This window comes from Podarcis cretensis (genome assembly GCF_951804945.1).
Source record: "Podarcis cretensis genome assembly, chromosome: 8".
Lineage (NCBI taxonomy): Eukaryota > Metazoa > Chordata > Lepidosauria > Squamata > Lacertidae > Podarcis > Podarcis cretensis.
The window spans coordinates 75,696,511-75,709,974 of NC_137177.1; the positions used below are offsets into that span (position 1 = coordinate 75,696,511).

Consider the following 13,464-nt stretch of genomic DNA (forward strand, 5'->3'; position numbering starts at 1 on the left):
AAGTGAGGAGGAATTAAAGAACCTTTTATTGAGGGTGAAAGAGGAGAGTGCAAAATATGGTCTGAAGCTCAACATCAAAAAAACAAAGATCATGGCTACTGGTCCCATCACCTCCTGGCAAATAGAAGGGGAAGAAATGAAGGCAGTGAGAGATTTTACTTTCTTGGGCTCCATGATCACTGCAGATGGTGACAGCAGCCACGAAATTAAAAGACGCCTGCTTCTTGGGAGAAGGGCAATGACAGGCCTAGACAGCATCTTGAGAAGTAGAGACATCACCTTGCCAACAAAGGTCCGTATAGTTAAAGCTATGGTTTTCCCAGTAGTGATGTATGGAAGTGAGAGCTGGACCATAAAGAAGGCTGATCGCCGAAGAATTGATGCTTTTGAATTATGGTGCTGGAGGAGACTCTTGAGAGTCCCATGGACTGCAAGAAGATCAAACCTCTCCATTCTGAAGGAAATCAGCCCTGAGTGCTCACTGGAAGGACAGATTGTGAAGCTGAGGCTCCAGTACTTTGGCCACCTCATGAGAAGAGAAGACTCCCTGGAAAAGACCCTGATGTTGGGAAAGATGGAGGGCACAAGGAGAAGGGGGCGACAGAGGACGAGATGGTTGGATAGTGTTTTCGAGGTTACCAGCATGAGTCTGACCAAGCTGCGGGGGGCAGTGGAGGACAGGAGTGCCTGGCGTTCTCTGGTCCATGGGGTCACAAAGAGTCGGACACGACTAAACGACTAAACAACAACAACAACAAAGGGTAGTGAAAGGCGGGATATCAAGTCTAAACTCTTCTTCTTCTTTGGGCGCGGAAGGGATGTGCATTGAATGCTTGTTGTGCACAGCAGTCACTACGTCTCTCAAGCTCTACTTTGGGCGAGTCCCCACCGTTCCCTATCACTCTTGCAACAGTCCCTTGGCACCTCTAAATATCTGAGAGCCTGCAGTGGGTACGAGAAAAGACACATCCGCGCGCGCACACAACTCCAAGCTGTGAAATTCAACGGTGCAACATTTCCCCGGAATCGGTTTTGTGTGTGTGTATGTGTGTGCGCAAACGCGCCCGCCCGCTCCGTGCCCTGTTCAAAGCCTGATTCCGTTTCTTTCCCTCCTCTCGCCGGGCCCGTGAACCTAAAGATCAACCGGGGCCGGCTTCTCTTCCAGTCTCCTCCTCCTCCTCTTTCTTCCTCCTCCTCTTTGCTACTGTTGCATTTTGGGAGAGGAAGTGCCCGGACCACGTTGCTGCCGCTGGGACCGGACGGAGGCGCGAGCGCAAAGCATGGCCGCTTCCAGCAAGAGGTGAGTGTGGCTTTGCAGCCAGGTAGCCTCGCAGGGGTTTAACAGAGCTAGCTCTTTTTCTAGAAAAGATGCATAATATCATGGAATGGTAGAGTTGGAAGGAATCCCCGAGGGTCGTCGAGCCCAAATGCTTAAGCAATGCAGGAATCTTATCACGCGGTCCCGCCTCCATTTTGAAACCGGACCGGTCCCACCTTAGCTTTGCAAATGTGCTCGCTCCCAAGATATCTCCCAGCTGTCCCCTTGGAGGGTTTGCATGGTTTGCGGTAATTCGGGCTATGGAGAAAGAGAGTAATGGAAGTTATAATCCGTTTCCCCTGCGCGTGTTTGCGAATTTCCCTAAATCGTGGGGGCTGCAAGGAACACCTGGGAAGTTAATGGAACAATTTCTCATCTTCTAATCCCTGGATCTGTTTTTATTGGAATTAGCTACTTGTGTGTCTTCATGATCAGTGTTCATGGAGTTGTTTATATCGTGTGTTTTAATTACAGGTGCTCATATTTTAATCTTTACGTAGTTGGGTTTTTATACTTCGCTTAGGAATCTGCTTTGGCCTTAAGTAGATATACAGATAAATTAATAGCAACAACAACAACAATAATACAAAAAGCTGGGAATTCATTTCATTGAACACTGTAGGAATTATTTTCTTTTTTTCCTGAGAAACAGTGCTGAACTATATGGGCCATTGTCCTGACCCAGCAGACTTCTTACTAGGTTTCAGGGTGGGTTACATAAAATTAACATGCAATGTTAAAAACGGTTTAAAACAACTTACAGTCACCTTGAGGTATTCAGGGTTCTGGGCCACATAAGGTTTTATAGGTCAAAACCAGCCCTTTGAATTGAACCCAGAAACTAATCTGATACAATTGCTAAACGACAGTAAAAATAACTTCAAGTCACAATGCACAAAACACCACAAAACATGCAAAACCGTGTAAAAGGATCACATTGAGAAACAAGGATTCATAACTTATAAAATTAATTGTTTTAAAATATCCTTGAACTTCTTTCCTCCCAGCTGCTTCTGCTGTTCTCAAAAGTCATGGTTTGGGAAAGGCTCCTAGCTAGAGCTGAAAGGTGGGGTAAGGCAGGTGGAAAAAGCCATTGCCTGATGAACAGCAGAAAGTCTCTTTCGCCTCACAGTTCTTTAAATTTGTTAGTTGCTTTCTCCAAAGTGACTTACAACCAAACAGACAGACAAACCCCCCCCCCCCAAAGATGCATTACAACCAACTGATGTTATATACATAATTTAAACAAATACATTTAATTAATAAATAAGGATTAGTAGCCAGTGCAGTCAGACCATTACAACTCAAAGAATGGGGTAAGAAAGTCCTCTGTTTGCCCAGGCTTGTGGCCATTCAATCCTGAGCTATGGTCCTTAGATGATGCTCTTGACATCTGAAAGGCTGATTTTTCCAGCGATGATCACACCTCTCTTGTTTTTTGAAACTCTGTTCTTTGTCTTTTGTTTACCCATTTTGTCCCTTGCCTCCCTGGGAATAGAAAACTCGCTGAGCTGAGTGTGGATGAGTTCCTGACTTCCGGATTTGATTCTGATGCGGATGACGAGTTGCAGGAGGAAGCCTTGAATTCCAGAGAGGATGGGGTTCATAAAAAGCTCAGCCAGAATGGGAAGGCCCCCGTCAAGAAGAAAGGGGGGGTAAAATTGAAAGCCGTGGAAAAGTAAGAAAGGAAAACATTCCTTGTTTTTAGAATTTTCTAAAATGCTTTTCATAACATTTTGAAATGTACAAAACAAACCGCAGAAAATACTTTTTTTTTGTTTTAAAAACATTTGAAATACAGTGAAGTACAGTGCATTAGAGTAATAGTTTTAGCTAATTTTTATTTTATATATTTCATCTTTGTAAAGCGCTTGGATACTCTTGTAGTTTGAGGGTATATGACTTGTTCAAATAAAAAATAAAATAAATGATATCCAACTACGGTTTACTCAGAGCTTCCCCCCCATAATGTTTTGTTTTTTCATTTTATAATGTATATACAGTGGTACTTCGGGTTAAGTACTTAATTCGTTCCGGAGGTCCGTTCTTAACTTGAAACTGTTCTTAACCTGAAGCACCACTTTAGCTAATGGGGCCTCCTGCTGCCGTTGTGCTGCCGGAGCACGATTTTTGTTCTCATCCTGAAGCAAAGTTCTTAACCCGAGGTACTGTTTCTGGGTTAGCGGAGTCTGTAACCTGAAGCGTATGTAACCCGAGGTACCACTGTAAAACAGAGAGCAAATACAGCAACAGATGAAAATTAGAAGATGAAAAACAAATCTATAAAATAGGCATGTAGAATGAGTGCAGTTGCACATGGGTAAAAAAAAAAAAAAGCCCAAGTAAAGACTTATCAGCGTTATCAGTTTATCAAATATAGTTCCAGATTTGCCAGCCTTGTGAGAAGAGTCGTCTTGAAAATGATGGTTCTGCTGTATATGTAATGAAAGAACACCAAGTCATAAAAAGTGTCTGGTGGTTCTAGCCCTTGTTATAATGAAGAAAATTATGCATAATTTTCTCCATTATAACTATACCTTGGAAGTCAAACAGAATCTGTTCCAGAAGTCCATTCGACTTCCAAAACGTTTGGAAACCAAGGCGCGGCTTCTGATTGGCTGCAGGAAGCTCCTGCATCCAATTGGAAGCTGTGGAAGCCCCATTGGACGTTCGGCTTCCAAAAATAGTTTGCAAATCGGAACACTCACTTCTGGGTTTGCGGCGTTTGGGAGCCAAAGCATTCGAGAACTAAGCTGTTTGAAAACCAAGGTACAACTATATTCAGATGTACTTAGAGGGGACCCATTGAAATTAAAAAAAGATAGAGACAAGACGAATAAGAGGTGACTTGACAAGATTATAAAATTATGCATGGCATGGAGAAAGTGGGTAGAGGAAATACTTTCTGCCTCTCCCATAACAGTAGAACTCGTGGACATGCAGTGAAGCTGAATCTTGGAAGGTTCAGGGCAGATTTTTAAAAAGTACTCCATGCAGCACATAGACTATGGAACTTGATCTCATAGAATCATAGAATCATAGAGTTGGAAGAGACCACAAGGGCCATCGAGTCCAACCCCCTGCCAAGCAGGAAACACCATCAGAGCACTCCTGACATAATGGTTGTCAAGCCTCTGCTTAAAGACCTCCAAAGGAGACTCCACCACACTCCTTGGCAGCAAATTCCACTGTCGAACAGCTCTTACTGTCAGGAAGTTCTTCCTAATGTTTAGGTGGAATCTTCTTGTAGTTTGGAACCATTGCTCCGTGTCCGCTTCTCTGGAGCAGCAGAAAACAACCTTTCTCCCTCCTCTATGTGACATCCTTTTATATATATCACATAGAGGAGGGAGAAAGGTTGTTTTCTCCCTGGAGGCGATGATGGTCTCCAACTTTAAAAGAGGATTAGAGAAAGTCATGGAGATTGAGGCTGTCGTTGGCTTCTAGCCACAATGACTATGCTCTTTCTGCGCAGTTAGAGGCAGGAGAGTACTGCTGTGTTTGGGTCTCGCTTGCAAGTTTCCTATAAGCATCTGGTTGGCTGCTGTGAGAACAGGATGCTGGACTAGAGGGGCCTTTGGCCTGATCAGCAGCCAGGCTCTTCTTAAATTAGTTACAATTTCAAACGGTTGTGTGCCAAACCCCTGAAATGTACAGTGGTACCTCGTTACAGACGCTTCAGGTTACAGACTCCGCTAACCCAGAAATAGTACCTTGAGTTAAGAACTTTGCTTCAGGATGAGAACAGAAATATCACGTGGTGGCAGCGCAGCGGCAGTGGGAGGCCCCATTATCTAAGTGGTGCCTCAGGTTAATAATAATAATAATAATAATAATAATAATAATAATAATATTTTTTATTTATACCCCGCCCTCCCCAGCCAAGGCCGGGCTCAGGGCAGCTAACAAGCAATAATAAAAACAAGTTGAATGAATACAACTTAAAAACAAGATTAAAATATTGAAACATTAAAATGCAGCCTCATCGCAGGAGGAGAAAGGAAAAAGAGGGGGAGGGAATCAAATTGGCTCCAAGCCAAAGGCCAGGCAGAACAACTCTGTCTTACAGGCCCTGCGGAAATAAATCAAATCCTGTAGGGCCCTGGTCTCATGAGACAGAGCGTTCCACCAGGCCGGAGCCAGTGTGGAAAAAGCCCTGGCTCTGGTTGAAGCTAATCTAAGGTTAAGAACAGTTTCAGGTTAAGAATGGACCTCCAGAGCGAATTGAGTTCTTAACCCGAGGTACCACTGTACATCCAAGTTATAAGCAATTGTTTCTAAATCTCTGTACTTTCAAAGTCAGCTATTGATTTTTATTTTATTTTAAAGAAACCACAATTCCTCTCCCCTGATCAGGAAAGTGAAGACAGGGAAGGCTTCCCAACACAAAGACCAGCTCTCCCGGTTGAAGGAACGGGATCCGGAATTTTACAAATTCTTGGAAGAAAACGACCGCACACTGCTGAATTTCGATGCCTCCGATAGCTCTGATGAAGAGGATGGGCTTCACGTGTTGCCAGAAAAACTAGAGGTGATTTGTTTCTGTTTTTTAAAAAAACATGTATAAGCTGATTTTCAGTGATACTCTTGGACAGTTGCATCAGGTCCACCTAGTGACGCCCTTAACATAATTTTAGTGCCCATTGAATACCTCTCTCTTCCCCATGGTATTTGACAGATTACGATGAATATTTCAGTTTATTCCTGCTTTCTGCTGCTGAGGTTTTGCTGCTTCAGTGGGTCTGTTTACGGGTCTTTGTAATGGCTTTGTTTTAAGCCATTCTATGTTTTTTGCTTCATCCTGACTCTTTATTTTTCATGAGTTGTTTGGATACAGGTTTGTTTGTTTTTTGTAACAAGTGACTAATCATTTTATTTATTTGACTTATATACCGCCCTTTATCATAAGATTGCAGGGTGATTCACAATATAAAAATACAAGGTAAAAGCAAAAATAAATAGTTAAAACACAATAAAACAATAACTCTGCAATCCACAAGTAAAAAAAAAAAATACTGACCCACTGTTAGTCCTTACTTAGGTTAGACCCATTTCGTGGTGCTCAGCTAAATGTTACTTAGAATAGACCCATTGAAATTAATGAAAATGTGTATGCTATGTCCATTAATTTCAGTATGTCTATGCTGAATAAAACTTAGCTGAATACCACCCACTGGAATGAGTGGGGCTGCCTGTCTTAGGCCCATGTATTTCAGCGGGTGTTCTCTGAGTAGGATTTGGTTGGCTACAACCACATTTTAAAATGGCATTTTAGAAAGCATTGATTCCTTAAAAACAGATCACAATAAAACAATACACCACACAACGATAAAACAAAATGGCGGCATGAAGCCTCAGTCTCCGGCAGGGAGGGAGGGGAACTCTTGATGCTATGAAGAAAACACGGTGTCACCATTTGCACCTCTTGAGGCAGAGAATTATGGGAGACAGGCCATGACAGAAAAGGCCTTGTCTCTTGTCACCTGTCTGGCCTCGGAAGGCAGTGGGACCCAAGAGGAAGACCTCGGAGGCGAGCAAGAAAATCCATGGCTGGAGATGTTTTATTGATGTTATGATATGCTGTGTCTGCAAAGAGTTTTCCCAGGCCGAGGACGCAAGTTTTGAGAAAGACCGCGCGACATTTAATAATGAACTGGTGAGTTTATAGTTCTATTCTGCATATACGATTTTCTACATTTGCTAAATGTGACAGTTTTGTGATAGGGAAGGAAGTGAGTGACATCTGACTTAAGAGGACTAAGTGATTTAAATTCTCAGGGAGCCCAGAAGCTGCTTTAAGATCCAGATGCTGTGAAAAGCAGGATATATTATATGCTCATGATAGTATTTTATTCTCTTGTTAATTATGCTGTTTTAAATGTACAGTTTATATTATATATTATATCCTTTAGCAATGTCTCCTTTTGAGATGTTTAAGATTCTTTTTGTTAGCGGTTCTGCGTTATTAAATGCACAGTCTATAGTTACATCCTTTGTAACTATATTTTGAAATCTTTAAGATAGTACTTTAGTTTCCGGTTAATTGTGGTGCTTTGAATGTGTTACACGAATTTTAAGGTGCAAACACCTAGCAGCCTCCCCCACCCCGGGAAATACCAATTCTTCAACCTTCAACAATTTAGGAAATATCGCCTTGAAAAATAGACAGTTTATTTTAGTGGATATAACTTAGGGCAAAAGCAGGGCTATTTTTAGCCTCCAGTGGAACTGTGAGACTCCCTCCCAAATAGGTAACAGGAAGGTCTTGATAAAAACTTTCCCAATATAGACTGGATGAGTTCTTTTCACTTGCAAATACCTCAAACCTGTAAATGGTTTAACTTCTGTCAGCCCTCTGCAAAAAATAAAACACAAAATGGACCTGACAAAGGGGTATCTGCTATGTAAATGGAGACAGTTCTTTGGCCGTAGACTCTATGGATAAATGAGAACAGCATTTAAATAGAATTCTCCAGGAAAGCAATTAGCATGTATCCTAATCTATGACTGACAGACTTTTAAGGATGTTTGGGATGAGAAATTTGATCTCTGAGCTTAGTCTGATTTACATGCACAACCCATTTGTGTGACTTTTGCATTATGCTTTTGGGTGGTCGCTGGCTAAGGGGCTGGGCAATTTCCATGCGTCTTTGAACCAGTTAGACCCTTCTGCTCTGGGTTTCCTTCCCCACCTCCCTCCATTTGCGAGCAGAACAATAAAGATCAGCCTTGCATTTGCCTCCTGGTTCCTGCCCTCCTCACATTCTCTGACCGAAACATGAACTTATGGGATGTTAGGTCCCTTGATGGGAAGTTGGACTTTAAAGTCAACCCCATGTTTTCGTATAACAAATGTACATTTAAATTTGACCTAAGGTGCGCAAGGTTTTTTATTTAATTTTCCTGAGAAGGGATCCTTGTTTGGCATAACTATGGGACTCATTCAGTTGTCATTTGCATTCTCCTATGTTTCCACCTTCCAACCTACCACCAGCACAGTGATGCACTTGTGGAATCGCTATGGATGCATTGTGGCATGAATAAGGATTAGGCTTAAAACATTTGCTTTTGTGCAAGTAAAAAATCCAAAACTCTTAATACACTATCCAGTAAAGCCCTAGAGCTAAACTTGCAATTGTGGCCATAATATTGTGGATGCGCCCTACTAAGAGCAGCTTCACACCAGTCTTGGACACTTACACCAGTTTGCAATGTTAAGGAAGGTTCTACAAATAAAAGCACTTTCTACATTCATGAGTATTCACTTTGCGCATGCTAATTGCATATGTACGATCACCCAGAAGACTGCAGCTTTGTTAGTAACCAGTCAGTGGTTTCAAGTTGTGCTTGCAACCAGCTGGTGGTTGCAAGTTGTGCTTAATGGCCGAACTTCCAGCTGCAGGAAAGTTTGGAGGAAACCAGCCATTAACAGTGGCAGATTTTAATATGACCATTTTTTCCTTATTATTATTAGGCTGCAAGTTACTTTTGCAGCTAAAACCAGACGTAGGCACAAACACCTCCTAGCTTGCATATGTCTTAACTTGCTGCTCTACTACTGCATCAAAAATGATGGAAACCTATGAAGAATTATAGCCCGAGGTGGGTGCTACATCTGCACAGCTCCTCTGTTTTTTTGTCTTTCTGTTTTTCGTGTGACATTATCCTTGCAAGACTCCATGCATTCAGACAAATAGCCTGCTGCTTTAACTACCTCTTTGATGAAATAAAAGTGATGAATGCTGTAGGGTGGGTTTTTTTTGGGGGGGGGGTTGTTCATTTATTTTTTGTCCATATGCTTTCATCTGTTCCTGTTTTAAAAATTGCAGCATGCTCTTATCTGTAATTAATAATGCCACGAACTCTTACAAAGTCTGTGTGGGGTGGCCAGGACTCTTCATTCTCTCACACACAAATGACCTGGAAAGTCTTCCTTGTGCTCAGAGAGTTGGCAGAGGAGGAGCTTGCTGGGACTGGGGCTGTGATACCACCAGCAGGGTAATTGGACCAGGCTCCCATGGCTGATGTTTCAGAGCCCATGGAGCCCCAAGGCTGGTTGTCCAAATGCTGCACACCAAGCCTCACTTGCTGTTGGAATTGAATTACCATTCCTCCTCCTACCATGAGCAGAGATGGACTGCAGAAAGGCAAACAAGTGCTGTTCAGTAATGCTTTATCCTGGATTGTTTTGTTTGATGTTTTAAAGTGGTGTAAACCACTTTGAGATTTTTAAAATTTAAAATACAAAGCGGTTTAGGAATGAAATGAATAATAATAATAATTTCATTTTTCTTAACTTTTTCAGATAAGAAAACATGGTGCATCTGCTACTCACCAAGCAGATGAATCTGCCAAGTCAAGCCCAATGGCACAGACATTAAAAACAATGGACAGTGATTTGCGCATGAAGGTGGAGAAGCTGTTCAACATTGCATACTTTGTTGCAAAGGAGAACCTTTCATTTGAGCTCTTCCCAATGATATGTGTGCTCCTGAGGAAGATTGGTATAAGACGAGGCGGCCAAACAGATCGTGCATTACATTGCTGAAAGCCTGCGTCTGGACCTCAGGGACAAATTGAGTAAAGCAGAGTTCTTTGGGATTTTGGCTGACGGCTCAACGGATAGGTTGGCTGCGGCATCTGATATAATTTACTTTTATTATATATTTGAAGGTGGACTGAAGTGCAGTTATGGAGCCATTAGGGAATGTACTAGTGAGAATGCAGTAGATGGGACATCTGCAATTGAGTCAGTTCTCCGTGACTACGTACCTGACTGGAAAAGCAAGCTAACGGCGATAAGTTTCGATGGGGCCGGTGCTAATATGGGGACTGTGTCTGGCATAGCAAAACAGTTCCAGGACAACTGTCCAGGTTTAGTGGCAGTGCACTGTGTAGCTCACCGACTGGAGCTTGCGATAGGCGATGCCTTCAAGTGTGTAAAATTTGCTAGGGTCGCCGAAGATGTTGTGTGTGGTATATACACATTTTACTACAGTCGTCCTGAAAGAACGAAGGTGCTGAAAGATATTGATGAAGTACTGAGTGAAAAAGTGCTTCGCCACATAGGTATTCGCAGAAGCAGCTGGTTGCAGTCAAAGAACCGCATTGTGAAGGCATTAGCAAACAATCTCCCACTAGTGGTGGCAGATTTGGAGCAGATTGTGAGTGGTTCTGGTGCAGAGTTGGACTGGAAGGAGGCAGAACTGAAGGAGTACTTGGAGCGTTTGAAGTCGGAACGGTTTGTAAGGTTTTTGTTTCTCATGCACGATGTTTTGAACACACTCCTGAGACTATCTGAGGCGTTTCAGAGGAAGTGTGTGTCGGTTAATGATGTTGAAATCAGTTTGGCTTCGGCAAGAGAAAGGCTGCGGAGGATGGTGAAAGAAAGTGGCCCTCAGCTGCGAAAATTCGAAAGTACTGTGCAATTGGAAGACGGTGTGTTAGTGTACAGAGGTGTGAAAATTGTTTGTAGTGCAAGCGAAATTGAGTGCTTTGAGGAAGATCGACGTGTCTTGCTGAGTTCAATTGTGGAAGGAATAGACAAACGGTTGGACAGTATCAGAAACGACAGATTTCTACGAAATGTGGAAATATTTGACCCATGCAATGTACCCGAGCCAGTCGGTGAAAGGGACTCGTCTACAAGTAACCATGGAGAAAAAGAATTGAGTGAACTGATGGAAGCGTTGCCTATCAGTGTAAAAGTTGACAAGGAAGCCATCATGGAGGAATATCAGGATTTTAAAGTGTGGGCTCGGAATAAGAGAGTCATCACATGTGAAGAAGCTTGGCAGCGTCTTCAAGCAGAGTCAACAGCTTCTGATTCATATATTAATATATGTAAAGTTTTGAACTTTTTGCAGGTTCTCCCACTTAGTACTGCGGAATGTGAGAGGGGCTTTAACCAGTTAAATCTGATTAAAACAGACATTTGGAATAGTCGGCTTGTGACTACCATTGACGACTTACTAATGATCCAGATGAATGGCCCCAGCCTGGAGGTTTTCAATCCTGAAAATGCAATTAATTTGTGGTGGAAGGATGTTGCTATAGAGCATATTGGAAGACCAGACTTTTAAAAAGACTATTTTCAAAACTGAAGTATGGTACCAATGTTTTTAATTGTATAAGCAAAATTAAACATGTAAGTTCAATTTATTCATTCACCTTTTGTAACAAACTTTGCAGTTTTTTGTCCTTGTCACAGTACTCGTAATAAATTGTGCAGTAATCTTAGCAAATGAATTAGTGTTACACTACTGTAATGATCATGATGCCACTTATAATTGGTTTATGGATTTAGCACTAGCACTACATAAAATATTGCTGACATACAAAGCTGTGTTACATACAAGTGTAGCACAATATTTTATATAATGCGCACACACACATACATATACTGGTATTTATAAATATTAGTTATTCAAATGACATGGTTGGCCGCTATTGCTAAGGCTAAGCCCCATATAGGTTTATAGTGTCCCAGTAGCAATTGCTATTAAAAATGTGATATTGAAAATGTGTCACTGGTGTGAATTGTGTATTAGTTTGCGTGTTTTGAAAAAAGATGACTGGAATTGGTAAAATGTGCAACTGAATCATTAAATATATTAACATTGACAATATATACAATTCAATTTTTGCTTTGTAATTGTAATAAAAAGAGAGGGAGATAGACATTCCATTGTGTAACCTAAGTTAGAGGTGCTTTTGGCAACTGGCTTATATATCTGAGTTTCTAACATTGATAGGATGTTGGTCAACTAAATGTTACTTGGAATAGGCCCACTGAAATTAATAAAAATGAGTAAGCTGTGTCGATTAATTTCAGTAGGTCTACACTGAATAAAATATAGCCGAATACTAGAATGAATGAGGCTGACTGTCTTATGCCCATTTATTTCACTGGGTGTTCTCTGAGTAGTATGTAGTTGTCATTTTAACATTTAGTGGTAGCCAATTTTTAAAAAATAACGGAATCCTTAAAATAAAACTACACCAATAAAACAGTGCACCACAGAGCAACAAGATAAGATAAAAGAGCAGCATCAGGAGCTTTCCCAGCCCCATCATTCAGCCTGCATGTGGAGAGAAGTGAGGTTACAGGGAACCAGGCAGAGGGCCTTCTCGGTAGTGGCGCCTGCCCTGTGGGAAGCCCTCCCATCAGATGTCAAGGAGATGAGTAATTATTATTATTTATATCCTGGCCAAAACCGGGCTCAGAGCGGCTAACATCAAATGTATAACACATTAACATAAAATCAGGCAATCAATTAAAATACATCCTAAAATCAGATCAGGATCGGAATAAAATCCAATCGGATGGCAACCCGCAGATTAGGGTTGGGGACCTTAAATGCTCACCAGGCCCAACTGTGCTGAACTTATATGGGCCTGTGAGAAAAATTGGGAGGCCACTTTCATGCAAGTTCTTATGAAAGGGGAGAGGGGGTCAGACTGAACCTTGACCAAAGGCCTTTAGAAGACATCTGAAGGCTAGGGAATATTTTGATGTTTGATGTATTTCTGTGTTTCAGTTTGTTGGAAGCTGCCCAGAGTGGCTTCCAACTTTATTATTATTCCAAATAATTTTATTAGTATTATTCCTGTTATTATTATTATTATTAATCCTTGGTGTTTGGTCAAAAATGCCCTTGATGCCATGAAGGAAACAGATGGCACCATTTACACCTCTTGAGGCAGGCAGTTTGGGGAAATGGGTTTTTAACAGAAAAGCCCTTGTCTCTCATTGCCTGTCATGTCTCAGTAGACCCAAGAGCAAGGCCTCCCAGAGCTCCTGGGAAGACTATTGTTGGAATGGGCTGGGTCAGGCCTGTTGCCCTGCTAGTTCAGCATCCTGTTTTCATAGTGGGCAACCTGATACGTCTTTGAAAGCAGGATCTGAGCACAGTAGCAGTCTCCCCCCTTGTGATTCCCAGCAGCTCGTCTTCATTCAGAGGCATAAACGTTCTCCATCGGCAGAGGCCGACCATAGCCATTGTGGCCTAGCAGCCCTTGATAACTCTCTCCATGAATTACTCTATATAGTCTTTTTCTGAAGCCATCCTCATTGGTGGCCATCACTGGTGGGTCTTGCGGTAGCTAGCTTGTGCTTCGTAATCTCTTGAAAGCAAAATTATCTT

General features: G+C 41.9%; 1 protein-coding gene across 1 annotated transcript in view; it reads left to right on the forward strand.

Moving 5' to 3' along the window:
• Positions 1 to 1,109: 1,109 nt before the first annotated feature.
• NOC2L (NOC2 like nucleolar associated transcriptional repressor) overlaps positions 1,110 to 13,464 on the forward strand; it is a 79,231-nt gene continuing 66,876 nt past the window's right edge. Inside the window, exons 1-3 of the mRNA XM_079986903.1 lie at positions 1,110 to 1,300; positions 2,817 to 2,996; positions 5,648 to 5,849. Coding sequence (XP_079843029.1) covers positions 1,281 to 1,300; positions 2,817 to 2,996; positions 5,648 to 5,849 — 402 coding nt within the window. The 5' untranslated portion in view covers positions 1,110 to 1,280. The remainder of the gene's footprint in view (positions 1,301 to 2,816; positions 2,997 to 5,647; positions 5,850 to 13,464) is intronic.